Genomic DNA, 16250 nt, shown 5'->3' on the forward strand with positions numbered 1-16250 from the left:
AAAATGTTCAGCTCGCTGGCTGAAAATGCTTTGTTGATGTCAGAAGTCAGATGAGAAGGGCCAGACTGCTTTCAGCTAATAGAAAGGCAACAGTAACTCAAATAACCACTCATTACCACCAAGGTATGCAGAAGAGCATCTCTACAGCAGCAGAAGACCACATAAGTGCCACTCCTGTCACCTAAGACCAGGAAACTGAGACTACAATTCACACGGGCTCATCAAAATTAGACAACAAAATATTCAAAAAACATTGCCTGGTCTGATGAGTCTGTATTTCTGCTGCAACATTCAGATGGTAGGGTCAGAATTTGATCTAAACTACATGAAAGCATGGAGCCATCCTGCTCTATATCAATGATTCAGGCTTCAGGTAGTGTAATGGTGTGGGGCTGTACTCAAAGGGCCTCCATATTTACAAGATTTCAATCCAGCAGATCACCTTTTGGGTGTGCAGCTGACAAATCTGCAACAACCGTCTGATGCTGCCAACATGCACCAAGCAGCTTGTTGAATCTGTGACTTGAAGAATTAAAGCAACTCTGAAGAGCATACAACCTGACAGCTGCAAGGTGTACCTAATGAAGTGGCCAGTGAGTATATATCCAGAAAATAAGGAGAAGGCATAAATGGTCCACTTTAATTACTAGTAAATTCCAGTTTAATGTGTACATGAAAGGGAATTTTTTTTTTTAAAGCTCTTTTGAACATTTTGTTTCATCATGAAAAAATAGTTTACTCTCAGGATAACCAAAAACAGTTTAATCTTAAATATAACATTTCAATAAAATATTTAATTAAATATAGTTCAGAAAACCTCTGCAACATAAAAGGTTTAAAGGGTTCCAGACGGGATTAAATTTAAATTACTTGTGATTAATTACATAATTTCGTTAGGGATTAATAAAGTATTCTGATTTTGATTAAATAAAAACTGTCGTTGGGATTAAAATCAAAGCCAAGTAACTGATGAAACAGTCGTCCTACTCTGGCTACACCACTTGTGACGAGGACGTGGAGAAAAGAGCAGAGTGTCGTCTGTAAATCACCTTCTTGGTGAACATCGTGATGTGGTGGAAGTCTCCGTGACCTCCCTGCTTCACAGGCAGCGTGAGGAAAAACCGGCTCCTGTCCTTGGAGAACAGCGGATCCTGTCCCTGAAGAGAGAAACTCGAGACTTCAGAGGTCACATTCTTCACGCATGGACGCATCGTGCTGGATGCTGACTCAGCAATACAACACAGTCCAAAAATAAGCTACGCATATTTTTATCAATGGATACGACATTAAAGGAGGCAGCTGTGCAGGAGATTTAACCTTCACAGTGAAAACTAACCCGCCCCATGAGTTAAACCCCTTATCCAAGCACAGGGGATGCTCCTGTATACACAAACCGTGAAAATCTATCTTTATTCATTATTCTTGCAGGCTTTTACGCTACAATGCACTTATTCAAGCATTAAAAAGAATGCCAGTAACACCCCAAAAATAAGTTACGCCATTTTCACACATCCACAGGAACCCTGGACTTTTCTAGACATCATATATATGAGGAGCATGTGAGAAGACAGATGTCAAACACGGTCAGCTCATACTTTAAATTGTCTTTAACCTCCGATGTCTCTGCTACAATGTCCTTGTGATTGTCAGGTGTGAATGGGCGTCATGTGACCTGCCGCTTGTCCAGAGAGGCCCCCTCCTCTGAACCACATTGATGATTTCCAGTCCTACAAACATGTTTAATTGTGTAATAAAGACAGCTCTGGACAAGGTCTGAGTGCAGAAGCCTGTCAGAAGTTTTGTAACCTTGAAATCTGGTCCTTTCTAATGCTGGCATGAATGTTTGCAAGTTAAAGCTAAGACTTATCACTTGTGTTGTATTCACGGTTTGATTCCACATATGGGACACTGTGATAAATGTGTGCATTCAGACTTACCTGTCTGGAAAGCCACGTCTCTGAAGACTCCTCGTGTCTCTGCATGAAAGAGCAGGAAATAAAATCCAAGGTTTCACACAGCTTGAATCATGTGTCCATTAAACGTCTCTGTAAGGTTAGGTATGGTTATGATTTCTGAATATTCATATAATTACTTATAGTATTATATATATATATATATATATATATATATATATATATATAGTATTATAGTATAATAATTTATGCAACTATTTCTTGTCCTTCACTTGTTAGGATGTAATGCACCAATCTAACCAGAGGGTGGGAGTAATGTGCTTCAATGTCACTTAATAATAATAAAAGAAGAAGAACACGCGAAGCGCCAGTGCGGCCACACTGGATGCTACTATACAGAAGGCAGAAACACGGAAAGTTAAAGGTGACAACAACGGTCAAAAAAGTGTGAAACAACTGAAAAATAAAACTTACGTTTTTAAAACGTCATCTGGTAAAGCTAGCATTAGCATGTCATGTACCTGTCACAACTACACACTGTTACGGCTGCAAAAAGGGGCTAGTAGATGAGGGGAGCAACAAGAAAAAGACGAAGAAAGCGTTTTTTATCAAAACAAAGGACGCCAAACTAAAATAAACACATAAGTACAAACACAAGTTAGTAAAAGTGGGTCATACTCTTATAAGTACTACATTTACTCTCAAGTTATGTTAAATAAGCCACGTTTCACACACACACACACCCTCCCCCCACTAGGCATCAAAATCACTTAATATACTTCAGGTAGAAATAACAATATCATATTATTATATTATTAATAATATTATATTATTACAGTACTTCACTCATTAACTATTATTGTGAGTATAGTAATAACACATACAGCGATTTATCACCTTTTATTAAACTGCAAATTACATCCTCTAAATTAGATTTAGTCAGTATCTGTTTTATTCTGTAAGATAAAGTTATCTCACTTCAGGTACCGAGACTGTGAAGCACACCAACGTGGTAACTGAAACCTGCCATAAATGTTGCCATAAGAGAGTCAGTCTACAATCACTGTGGTATTAAATGGGGTCAAGTTGGCAGTTATATGCAATCTGTTTATGATAATAACAACATAACAGCATAATTATCAGCAATTAACTCTGATAAATCATTGCACATCACATATCTGTTGCTGTCTACATGGAAAGAAATGAATATCTAACTATCGCATTTGTGCTCAGCAGCCTTCCTGTTCTGTAGGAATATTACCAGAATGCAAACTGCTGGCAGCCACCAGTGATGTTACCAACAGTTCAATCACCAATTCAATACAATCGGCAGGCAGCCACTGATCTTCTTGCTTGCTGTCCTAGGTTGCTGTCCTATTTTTACTTGTGCGACTAAGCTATTAGCTTGCAGTCAATCAATCAAGTGTTTTGATTGATTGATTTTTCCCACCCCTACCACAGACTGTAACAACGGTTTTGAGAAGCTAAAGGAACTTACCAGTAGGTCTGAAAAGAGTGGTTAGGCTATGGCCATCAGTGCAGTCCACCACTGCCATCAGCCTTAGAAGGCAGGGAAGACCAAGGACTGTTTCTATGCCAAACTGGACTTCTCCGTGTCTGATAAACTGGACTTTATGTCACAGAGATTGGTCATTCTTCCAAACCATCTGCCAAGCTGCCAAACCAAAATCCGCAGAGCATGACCGCTTTTCACCATCCTTAAACCCGTCTGACAACCACTCCATTTTTATCAGTCCATCCAGTTTTGGATGTGTGGAGGTGAATGTCAGATACCTATGATTTCAGTTTTAGAACCAAATGACCACATTTATGACATTTTCTCCATCTTGGGTCTTGACAAAGGAATGCCAGCGTCCTTTATTCACAGAGCGCAAGTGGGAGCAGGCATGCTTAAAGCTACTTTGGTGTATCAGTGGACTCATCGGCCATGTGGCGGCCTGATGCAAAGTCGACACTTAGAGAAGTTCCAGTGCTTTCAGGCACACAGTCCTCACCTAGCAGCAGCTCACACTGACTTGCACTGATTGAAGTGTGCACCATTACAAGCACAGCACCATCTGCCTATAAGTCCTGGCAAAGGGTCACAGGCTTGTAAAGTGGCAGCTTTGATCTTCTTATAGTCAAGACTGCAGCAAAGAGCTTCTGCCACTTTACAATTTACTCTGTATCAGAGTGGCCTACATGCCTCAGTGTCACAAAAGACTGGGACTCGCTGACTGTATATATCTGATTGTAAATAAAGAAAAGCAGAACAGCTGGCCCTAAGAGAGTAAAATAACAGTACAACTTTAATGAGTCTGATTCTTCTCAACTCACAGCAGTGCTTTGGGGTACACTTAAGTAATCTGCTCTGTATGCGGACAATGAAACTCTGAACTAAGTTTCCTTCCTGAGGTTTAAATCAAAAGCACTAACCTGAAGACAGACTCCTATTGTTGCGTCACACACAGTAAGCAGAGAAGCGTTCTGGGGCCGATTGAGCCACTGCACGGCGAGGTGAGTATTACTGATCCACTTCACCACGGTGATATAGAAATCCCTGCAGAGAAGATACAGAGAGGAGACTCAAATTGTGGATTTTACACCTTTCTGTGCCAGCCCGAGCTTATGTTTTTGTGTCGTCACCTGAGCGCGAGCTGATCGGGAGGCTGCATCTCCTGAGTGTGCGTCGCACCAACCAGGCTGACCACTGACAGCTTGACTGTAGGATTGACGTGACCGGCCTGATGGGACGGACACAGAAACATCCCCTAAAATCAGCTTTTTAATTTTATGTACATAAGATGAGACCGTGGTGTTGACATCTATACATAAAAGCAGAGAAAAAGTCTGAATAATTCATTTAAAATGAAAAGACCATGCTATAGATCACAGAGAGAATATGTAAGCTAACACCAAATAAATAACTGTTCATGACTTATTTCCACAAATTCTACTCTTCCACATAGCAGATCTTTGCATCCTCAGTTGTACAATAACTACAGCTGTGGTCTTCACGTCATAGGATCATTTAAATGGTCAGACATATCATTGGTTGGGGAATTGCTGGTATCACATGTACAGTGAGAAATTAATTCCCAAAAAGACAAAACAACAATCAACATATCATCTAAAAAACAGGGAGATAATTTGTTTGTATGTATGTATGTTGTATGTATGTTCAGCCAACTTCGAGTTTAACGCTTGTGGGTTGAGTGCAAACGTGTCCATAAGTATTGATGCGTTCAGTATAAATTCAAGATATCACGATGGGAATGACAACACCAATTTCAAAAAAGTTTGGATGCTGTGTCAAACGTGAACAAAAACAGAACCCACTGATTGTAGTACTAAAATAGTAACTTTTGCCAGGTCATTAGGTTCATTGGCATCACGTCAGTGACATGATTGGGTATAAAAAGAGCATCTTTAAGAGAGTTTAACAAATCTGAAAAAACCCTGCATCTTCAACCTGTGGAAAGATTTCAGAATAATGTTCCTCTACATAAATGTGACTTTGAATATCTCATCATCTACGGTGGATAATTTCATTGAAAAATTCAGAAAATCTGGAGAAATCTCTGTGTGCAAGGACAAAGCCCAAAATCAACACGGATGCCTGTGATCTTCGGGCCTCGGGCAGCACTGCGTTAACAACAGGCATGATTCTGTCATCGAAAAACTGCACTTTAAGGTAATTACTTACAGTAAAATAATTTAAAATGATTCCACCTGAGCCAGATGTGCAGAGCAGCGACTTACTGCTACTCTGCTAAGCTAAGGTTATTGATCTGGCATTGCCTTTTCCCTCTGGTATATTTAGATTTAGCTGTGTATTAGTTGAAGGATGAAAATACTGCAAAGAGCCTTAAAGAAAGCGACTGTCTATTCCTCAGAGCCCAGCCTCACCATTGGATATGGGTACTGTAGGCCTCGGGGGTACATGCTGCCGGTGAACTGGGGAAGAACCATGTTGGGTACCAGTGTGTCGTTGATGGTGAGGTAGGCCAGTCGTTCTCCATCAGGAGACCACCAGTGAGCCAAATATGAATGTAGAATCTCCTCTGATCAGGAATAAAACACACAAAACCATCTGTAAAACAGCTTTATTTAGATCTTTTTCCTCTCATTCTGTATTTAAAGCAACCTGAGGATCTACTTACATACATTAAGACAGATAATTGATAGATCTTATGAACCTGCTGGTTTTCCCCACCTGCACTCCTATTCTTTTATTCTTTCATTTTTGCCTTTTCTAGGTCACTTTATGTTATTTAAAATGTAATCCAAAAACTGGTCAAAAGCACACTTTTTGATGGAGTTGTGCTCCTCCGGTGTCAGAACACATCAGCCAAATGGCTGCAATCTGAAGTAAAAGCAAATGAAACAGTGAAAATGCACAGCTTTCAGTAAATCTACAAACGAAAATTATTCTGTAATGTTCCCCATCTCTCTCAGACAGCGTTTGTGCTGCTCTCTGTGCGAACTGCACACACTATCACCACATTACTGAATTTGTTTACACAGAGACTTAATGGATCGTAGAGGCTTGTTGTTGATTTTTCATTGCCACTCTGCTGAGTTTGTCTAGTCTGCTCTGCTGCATTTTTAATGCCAAAGACAAATCTTTGAAAAACCGACAATCCACAGTGCACCCTGAAACTGTTTCCTCCACCAACGAGCTCACAGCGACTCTCCTGTTTCGCCTTCTGGCATTTAAAGAGAATGGCAAAAATTCAAACCACCTGGATTTAAACTTAGCAATTATTAATGTCACAAAGTTTTTATAACTGACTTTCTGAAGGTTTTAAATTAGCATTTTACTAAGAGAAAGTCAGAGAGTAACAAAAAGAGCAGTGAGCCAAATGCAATTTACAAGCGCACTGCTAATGGGAGCAATGCCACCTTTCATAAATGGCTGTTTCTGTGTCCATAGATGTGCTTTTTCTCTCTTTATTAGTGGAATATGTCAAAATGAGTAAAAGGAAAAGATCTCATGCTGAAAAATTGTAGTGCACGTTACAAATCTAGTAAAACCACAGCCGCTTTAGCCATACTCCAGCATCCAGTATAACTGTAATATCCTAAAAGTAAGACACTAGAATGGCTCATTGTTTATGAATAACATATCAACATTTAACACTATAAGATAATGATATCTGACCCATTGCAATATGTGTGAATTTTAGTAAATGTTTTACATTTTTATTGCATTGCTCGTTATTTATTTGTTATAATCATAGACTGTATATAAAGTGTTTGTTTGTTTGTTGTCATATTTACCAGCGGAGAGGTTTGCATGCTAACATTACCAGTCCTGTAAAACAACGTCCATCCTGCGATTCAGTGACTTGTAGAACAACTTACAGCAGCCCACAACAGTCAGGTTGAGGTCTGGACTTTGACCGGATCATTGCACCACCTTGATTCTTTTCTTTTTCAGGCACTGTGTTGGAGATTTGCTTTCTGCTTGTATGCTTGTGTTCATTGTCCTGTTGCACGCTTTATCTGTCAGACAGATGTCCTCACATTGAACTCTAGAATACTTTGGCATACAGAGGAGCTCATGTTGGCTAATGTGTGTATCTATATGTGAAACCACAACTGAGACTGATGTCATGAGGAATTTAGTCATAAGTAAAGTTCACATGTGTTTAACTCATTTACATTCAGTGTCTGTGCAAGATTTAATTTCACAGTTATTCACATTAAGTCAGAGCTGGCATTTATGGTGCATCAGCCCAAAGTGCAGTTTATACATAAAAGTTGCATTTGTAGTGATTAAAGGGCTCATAAAAGATGCAAAGGACTCAACGTTCAGAGTCGATACACTCTGCGGTACACACCTTCGTATAGCCAGTCAGTGAGCCCGTTGAAAATGACTCCCTCCATCCCAGAGGAGGTGATTCTCAGAGAGTTGCTCCTCACGTCTGACTGGTAGTAGATGTTATTCTCAAAGATGTAGATCTGGAGACAAAGCGACAGCAGACACAAACACGCAAATTTAGTTTGTTTTTCCTCTCTGCCGTTTCTCACCCTCGTGTGAAGCTGCTTTTTGCTCGTCCACTTGATTTGTTTTTCTTTTTGATTTCCTCTCTGATGACATCTCTTTTTTATATATATTAAAACCCAGTGTGCAGTGTTTGTTCACCATCTTTCATCAGTGTTTTAATATTTGCATTTGAAGGTACAAACAGGGTCGCGAATCTTCACCAATATCCTGAATCTTCCTGAAGTCATTTCCCGCTGCATTTGCTTCATTTCCACTGCTCTCTTGTCAAATGTCATTAGCTGCATGGCAGCTCCTCTAGCTAAACTGCACCCTGACCACGTGTAAGCCTTACATACACCTAATGCAGCTGTTGTTTTAATAGCTGTACAAATGTTACAACACTGACACCAACTTAGGAAAAATGGACCAAGAGGTGGAGGGTTCATCAGTGTCGTGAGATCTTTTTTGTGAAACATTTTTCCATTTCATTGTGTTTTATTTGACTTCTGTTGTTCTGTCAATTTCTTATGTGCATTTTTATATTTCCTGTTTTTTGTTAGTTGCAGTGCATTTGACCTTTTAGAGCCACCATAGAAACATCTAAAAGAACTTGCAAAGAAATGATTAAAGTTGCCCTCAACTCATGGTGCTTAAAAATGACACAAAAGGACAGATTCTTACATGTCTCGTCAAGCAAAAATGCAAAACTTTAAGTAAAAGACAATTAATCTGGTCTCTAGCTACGAACGATGAAATAATCTGGCTGTGTTAACCTTCAGAAGTGAGAATGAGCTCTGGACTTGTGCTCCAAGTTTGAAGACTAAAAAAAAACCCTCAAAGTTTTTATAAAAGATATTTATAAAAAAACATATATGTTATTCTTTTATATTGCTTTCCAACTACTGATAAAAGGCACTGCACTACATCAGCAGACATTCAAGGTTGTGCTGAAAGCTGCAGCTTGCTTTACAGTGCTGAATTTATTTCTACAGCACAGCGCTAAAATGAAAACAGGTGGCCCAGAGACTTCCTCACTCTACTAATAAGTCTGAAGAAGCACCCCGTAACATAATGTAACATAATGTAAAAATGTGAAATTAACTACAGACGAAAACAGAGAACGTGTAAACACAACCCATCCTGTGGAGCAGATCCCCCTGGAGCGGCTGGGCAGCGTGAATTTATAAAAAGCCGCCGAGGACAGAAGAAAGGAAATGAGAGAAAGCATCACGCTTTAAAAACAGACACGCTCAGCCTTACCAGCTGCTGCCCTTGTCGTCCCCAGGCTGCGTGCTGGAGCACAGCATTGTGGACCTCGGGAGGATTCAGCTCCCTTACCTCCCTGTTAAACACACACACACACACACACACACAGAAATAAAACAACCTGAATGCCGTCACGTGCAGAGAGCAGGTGATGATGAAAAGTCTAAACCGGCTTACCTCGTGTAGATGTTGTACAAGATATAAGATGCGGTGTATGAATATCTGTACATCTGAAATGAGAGAGCAAGCCATCACATAATGCAAACACTGATCCATCACTGATACCAGCCTTGCTGAGCAAAGACAAACCAACTGCAGCGGGAAAACTTTGATATACGTGCTGAAGTCACAGTCGTCTGCAAACATCTCGTTATTCTGCTTTCTGTTTGATTGCTAACCTGGTAGTTTTGGCTTTTTTAGCTGGCTGTTTGTGACATGAGGTTTTGTTTGATACCTTTAATAATTATGTGACTGCTGAATGAGTTCCTAAATCAAATTTGACAGTACATATGTAGTTTAAACCCTGGCAAACCTGAGTGTTCTGTTATTGTTCTGCTTCTTGCATTGGTATAATAAATCCATGTAGCAGAATACGTGTATGTCTTTGATGGTTTTATCGATGTTTCCGTTGCTGTCACTTCCTGTTTTATTATGGTAAATTCTGTTCGCTGCTTGTGTTCTTATTTTGGGAGCTCGTGGTAGTTCTTGTTTTGAGTATGGTTAATGTTTGAGTCTTGAGTTATTTTGGGGATGTTTGGTGGTTTTTTTGTTTTGTATTTTTTTATAATTTTTGTATTTTGGTTCTGTTTTCTATATTGGCTTTTGTTCTCCACTTGCTTTACTTGATAGGTTTGTAAATGGTAAATGGACTGATTCTTATAAAGCGCTTTTCTACTCTCCCAGAGTACTCAAAGCTGTATACAACATGCCTCATTCGTACCCACTCATACAAGCACTTCTAAACACAAGTGCAAACTAAACTACATTCACTAGTGATGGGATTTCCGGCTCTTTTTAGAGAGCCGGCTCTTTCGGCTCGGCTCACTAAAAAGAGCCGGCTCTTTCGGCTCCGAACCGGCTCTTCAGGTTGTTTTGTTGCTTTAATTATTTAATCATTAACCAATAATATAAAATTATGCAGAAAAGGAATTACTAATGTTAAAAAAAGTGGTTTTATTTATATACGTTTATATATGGCCCCTAGAGACAAAGCACGTACAAACTCTAAAGCATATACAAACTCCAAAAAGCACGTACAAACTCCAAAACACATTTCTAGTGTTTACTGAACTTCCAAAACAGAGCTACCCAGATCACTTAAATTACACAATTGAAAGCATGTGTGTATTGTTTGTGTATTTATACACAAGCACTCATATTTATTCAAATAATTTAAAAAAAAAAAAAAAAGTTCATTTACCTGTTACTACCACACACCAAATCCGGTTGTTGATACTTCCTGGCTTGTGTAGCCACTAGGAAACAAAAGCTCAACACTGCGCCCTAGCATCCTGGAGCACTTTTGTACGTGATTCTGAGTTTGTACGTGCTTCTGAGTTTTTACGTGTTTTGGAGTTTGTACGTGTTTTGGAGTTTTTACGTGTTTTGGAGTTTTTACGTGTTTTGGAGATTGTACATGCTTTGACTCTAAGGGCCACCATAAATACACTTTATTTATTCACTCCACATAAAATGTAATAAATAAATCATATAATACAAAAAACAACTATTTACATTTTAAATTTTTAAATTTTCAGCTTTTTCCTTTTAAACAAATTTAACGTGAAACAACACAAAACACTGCAAACCACAACACAATTAAATATAAATTAAAATATTAAAACAAAAAGAAGATGCACATTCTCTGTCATATGGGCCTGTATGATTTCTGAATCCTTTATCATCTGCAACTGAAAATAGTGGATGATTACTATACCTTTCTAATGTGATGTTGTTGTCCCTCGCTCTCTTTCTCTCTGGCTCTGTTCCTGTGCTACTGCGAGTGTAACTAACGCCCCTCCCCCCTCTGCCCAGCGTAAAGTACAGGCCGCGCGTGCGGAGTTTAGCGGAAAAAAGGGCGAGAGAGAGGGTGAGAGAAAGGAAGAAAAAAAAACCTCACGGCTCCCAATAAGGAGCCGGCTCGCATCGTTCACTTCAAAGAGCCGGCTCTAAGAGCCATTTCGTTCGCGAACGACCCATCACTAACATTCACACTCCAATGAACGCATCGGAGGGCAACTTGGGGTTAGTATCTTGTAGAGCTGGGCGATATATTGAGTTTTTAAAAAATATCGATATATTTTTATACGAGATATAAGATGTGACAATATCCTTTATATCGATATAGTCTATGTTACGTTATAACTATACTTGTGGAGCCGCAAGTTTGCCTCTCTTTCGTCCACTTTTGTCTTTACGCAACATTACTCGGCCTCGCCCCTCCTCCCCCATCGCTTCACCTGCAGGAAGCCACAAGATGGACACGGCAAATCTCCGTTAACGAGTTACTGCGCATCGCCCCGTGCGTGGGGCTGGACGCCGTCAACGTGTTAGCTAGCTAACCACGCTAACGAGCTAACCACGTTAACGCCATGTACGGCCTAAAATCCTTTCATTTTCTCAAAAGTTGACAGCGCGCCTTATGTATGAATTCTGGTTGTGCTTGATGACCGCGAACCGATTTTATGTGGTACACAGCGCTCAGCAATCTGTCAAAAAATGTTTTAATACGACTTTGGTAAGCTACAGAGCTGCACCGGTTGATGGATTGTCGGAGCAGTACGGCAACCGAGGAGCCTCGCGGAGTGATACGTACTGTGCTTCAACGTAATATTACCCTACTGTGTATAAGGACCATAAATGGCTCCTGTTAAGAGACATGGTTACGAAGAGGATTTCAAACTCAAGGCTGTCAGTCACGCAGTAGAAGTTGGGAACAGAGCAGCTGTGAAATCTGTCTTTGTTACTATGCTCTGCGTCTTTTAGTTTACATTTTGACTGCACAATTGTGAGCTTTTTGTTATGCACAAAAACAACATTGTTTTCTTTTATTTATGGAGCGTGATTATTTAATAAATGCTCATAATTTATTTTTGAGTAAATTTTATGTACATCTATGCTCTATGTTAATAAAAGTGCCTGTGTGACATCTGGGACACAGCTTTGACTAAGAACTCTCTTTTTGTTCTTACTTTATGGCTTAAAATGGCTTAAAAAATATCGAGATATATATCTTATATCGCCGTCCAGGTAAAAAATATCGAGATATGAATTTTGGGTCATATCGCCCAGCCCTAGTATCTTGCCCAAGGATATTTGGCATGCAGACTGGGGAAGCCAAGAATTGAACCACCAACCTTCCAACCAGTAGCTGAACTGCTCTACCACCTGAGCCACAGCCACCCCCAAGCGCTTGTTTATTCCTTTTGTATTCCCATTGTGTTTCATTCTAATTTTAAATTGCTAGCCCAAAAATTTGAGTTATGGACATCATGTTTTTTGTGTGTTTCTGGTAGAAACAGGTTATAACAGTCTTTTTCAGTGTTAGTTGTTTTGATTTTTCTCTCATTAAGCAGCTTAAAATTCTTCTCTTTGCACTTTTTCTAATAACACACTTAACAAAACCTAGCTTGCTGGCAAAATATGCAAGTGTAAAACTTAAGGGTTATAATACACTCCAAGGATTTGTACTTAACTTCTATTAAATAGGAGGATTTCAGGACACAGCGGTCAAAATAAAAGCAGGCTCTTTTTTACATACTAACACACATGTGTTCATGTGGTCATAATGACAAAAACGATCTTGACGAGTGGAATAGGTGTAACACATCTTTATCAAACGATACCAAGGAAACTGGACGAGTTGTGCTTTACAGATTAATCTGCTTTTCACAGATTGCGGCTGACTGACTGACCTTCGCTATGATGCTTAAAATGATGTATGTTTACAAATGCTTCAGTAAAGTCATCTTTATCGACCCAATGATGCTATGAACTGACACGTCATCCATTCTGGCTTAAATATCTTGTGTTATTGCACTATTTGTCTTGTGTTTTGCTTTTTCTTACAAATATTGATCATACTGACATTTTGCTCAGCAAAAGCTGTCTCAATCTATCTTCATCAATCTCTCCTTACAGCCCAGATTCCCCTCTTGTCCTCGAGCAGGATTTTTAGAAGCTATTTACAGAACATCTGCATATTCATGAATTACCACTGGCCAGTGGACTGGCCCCCAGGTTCACTTCAAGTCAATGGGAAACGAATCATGCAAATTTGGGTATACTGTATTTTATCAGAAGTACTGGGGGTACTGCCTCTTACTGTAGGCTTTGTTCAAGAATTTTAAGTTAAGAATAATGTTACCCGATCCATCGATTCCACCCACCCAACAAATGAATGTGGTGAAATAAACTAAGCAAGTGTGAAAAGTGTAGAACCACCTATAGCAGCAAAAATTTGAAATAATTGTTTTCTGCCTAACTTTATCAATCTCTACAATGTTGTGGAGGAATTTTGGTCCATTCATCTTTATAATGTTGCTTCGGTTCAATCAAGTTTGCAAGGTTTCATTTATGCACAGCTCTCTTAAGGATATCAGATCAAAGGATTTCAATCAGGTTGAAGTCTGAAGTTCGACTGGTCACTGTAGCATCTTGAATTTTTTTTTCACCCATTGTTTTTTGTCGCTGTGCTTGGGATCATTGTCCTGTTGCATGACTCAGTTTGGTCCAAGCTTTAGCTGTTCAACTTGCCCCACATCTGACTCTAGCACACTTTGGTATACGTGTTGTTCAGGGTTGACTCAATGACTGCAAGCTGTCCAGGTCCTGTGGCTGCAAAACAAGCCCAAATCAACACCCCACCACCACGTGCTGACAGATGGCATGAGGTATTTTTGCTGATGTTGGGTCTAGTTTTGTGCATTATCATCAAACAACTCCACTTTGATCTCATCTGTCCAAAAGGCATTGTTATGGAAGTCTTGTGGTTTGTTCAGATGTAGCTTTGCAGACCTAAGCTGTGTTGCCATGTTCTTTTTATAGAGAGGAGTTTTTTTTCAGGCAATCTTCCCAAACAAGTCACACTTGTTCAGTCTTTTTTAATTGTACTCTCGTGAAATTTAACATTTAACATGCTAATTAAGGCCTGTAGAGTCTGAGGTGTAGTTCTTGGGTTTTTGGCAGTTTTTCTGAGTATGCAAAATGCCAAAAGTTCTGCTTTTATAGAGGTGCTCATACTTGCTGATCATCAACTAATCAAGTCCATTTGATTGGCACCACCAGGCTGCTATTTACTCACTTAATTACACTGGAAGCAGTGAGAATGGACTTAAACTATACAGCCAAAAGTATTAGTTTGTTTGTCTTCAAACATGTATGAACATGAGTGACGCCCCATTCTTAATCCATAGGGTTTGATAGGTCAGTCCACCATTTGCAGCTATAACAGCTTCAGCTCTTCTGGGAATTTTTGACCGGTTCTTCCAGAAGCACATTTGTGACATCAGTCTTTATGGACCTTGATTTGTGCACTGGTGTGCATGCTGCAAAAAGAAGGGGCCAACCCTAAACTGTTGCCACAAAGTTGGGGGCATGAAATTGTCACAAAAATACATAAAAATGCAAATTTGACAACTTGAACAAGGAAAGTAGTAAATGTTTTTTCACTCTTTGTTACAACATTTTAGATACCACTTCACATCATGTGGCACATTTATAAATGCTGACTGTAAAGCAGTGGAGGCTTGGGTTGTTAGACATTTGCTGTTAAACTGTAACACCGGCAGTTTGACTCCTAGTCCAGATCTCTCTCCTGACACTTATCTTTTGTGTTTTTGGCCCTCAAATCCATCACTTAAAAGCTGCTTGCTCTTGAGGTAGGAATTTAAAATTCTCAAATACTGGAAAAATACAGGAGATTAAATCATGTTGTTTGTGCAATTTTGGCCCTTTAAAGTTGCATGAAGGATTTAATTCACTGGAAACCACAAACCACACTTCAGGTTTTCTGATTTAATTTCCCCCAAAACTGCCTTTAAAGTCAGAAGACTCCTCTTACAGCACCATGTATCTGAATATATTAAGTATGCCCTCACTATGTAATCCAAGCTTAATATAAATATTGGAATATTAACTAAGGAATAAAACAAACTTGAACTGGAAGAAATTCAACTAAAAACCTCAGGAAGAGGCTTTAATTGTACTTAAGGGGATATCATGTTGCAGGAGATGGTAAACAGGGGTGCGATAAGTGGAGGGTATATTAAAAACGTAAAGCTCATTGAAAATAAAGCTATTTACATGTTTCTATATAAACAGAAGATGTTCCAAGGTGTGTTTTTTTTATGGTAACAAACATCCTGCTGAGAGGCCCTTAAACTGGTGTTGCAGACCCCAGTGCAGGATGTACAAACATTCACCTCAGAGTTTTTCAGTTGCTGCAGACTTTCTAAAGCCTGGATGCATCGGTTTGCAAACAAATCTAAAAATCAATGGAAAACCTGTGAGGGGAGGAGAGCCTTGTGGTGGATGACTGACCGCTAACAAACAGAAAAACACAAAAAATACTGAGAGACAGAGTGAAAATGCACAGGAAGGGCAGAGGCACACAGCCTCACAGCAAATAAACACACACCTGCTCAGCACAGGTGCTGCTCTTTATATTCACAGAGAAACGGTGGGTACGTGCAGCGCGGTAAGTATTGTGTTTTGCAATCAGCTGGTGTATGCTCAGTCCAAAGTGAATGCTTTTAATTTATGTCGCTTCCATTTTTTTATGGGTTTGAAAAACAGTTCGTCTGAGAACAAAACAGCATGATTAGCAATAAAAACATCAGGTTGCTGCGTGCATGTAAGTGAATGAAAGCAGCCTCGGTATTTCACAGCACAGTGTCAGTACCGTCCTGGCTGGAAATGAAACAAAAGGTTTGTGACAGTGAGGATGAACTCCTGCCGCAGGGTGTGTGCTCATGAGGAAGCAAATAAAAAATGCACCATCTGTTCTGTTTGCTCTTTTTATGTGATGTTCAGGGGATTTTGATTTATCATAGTGGGTTGTGGATGCATTTTAATGTAAA

At 39.5% G+C, this 16250-nt stretch overlaps 1 protein-coding gene and 1 long non-coding RNA gene across 4 annotated transcripts in view; both read right to left on the reverse strand.

Annotated features, from left to right (window-relative positions):
* LOC146491620 (inactive dipeptidyl peptidase 10-like) overlaps positions 1-16250 on the reverse strand; it is a 129716-nt gene that overhangs the window by 19536 nt on the left and 93930 nt on the right. For all 3 annotated transcript variants that reach the window (XM_085152208.1, XM_085152209.1, XM_085152210.1), the window contains exons 6-13: positions 9349-9401; positions 9166-9247; positions 7760-7880; positions 5823-5977; positions 4560-4657; positions 4350-4473; positions 1938-1976; positions 1050-1157 (exon numbers count right to left, since the gene is read on the reverse strand). In XM_085152208.1, the coding sequence (XP_085008334.1) occupies positions 1050-1157; positions 1938-1976; positions 4350-4473; positions 4560-4657; positions 5823-5977; positions 7760-7880; positions 9166-9247; positions 9349-9401 (780 nt within the window). The remainder of the gene's footprint in view (positions 1-1049; positions 1158-1937; positions 1977-4349; positions 4474-4559; positions 4658-5822; positions 5978-7759; positions 7881-9165; positions 9248-9348; positions 9402-16250) is intronic.
* On the reverse strand, positions 9960-16250 carry LOC146491621 (uncharacterized). Its single transcript, XR_014872496.1, has 2 exons — positions 11374-16250; positions 9960-10151 (listed from the first exon to the last, which is right to left on the reverse strand). It is a non-coding gene; the product is annotated as an uncharacterized LOC146491621 (long non-coding RNA).

The sequence above is a fragment of the Neolamprologus multifasciatus genome, chromosome 23, assembly GCF_963576455.1.
Source record: "Neolamprologus multifasciatus chromosome 23, fNeoMul1.2, whole genome shotgun sequence".
Classification (NCBI taxonomy): Eukaryota; Metazoa; Chordata; class Actinopteri; order Cichliformes; family Cichlidae; genus Neolamprologus; species Neolamprologus multifasciatus.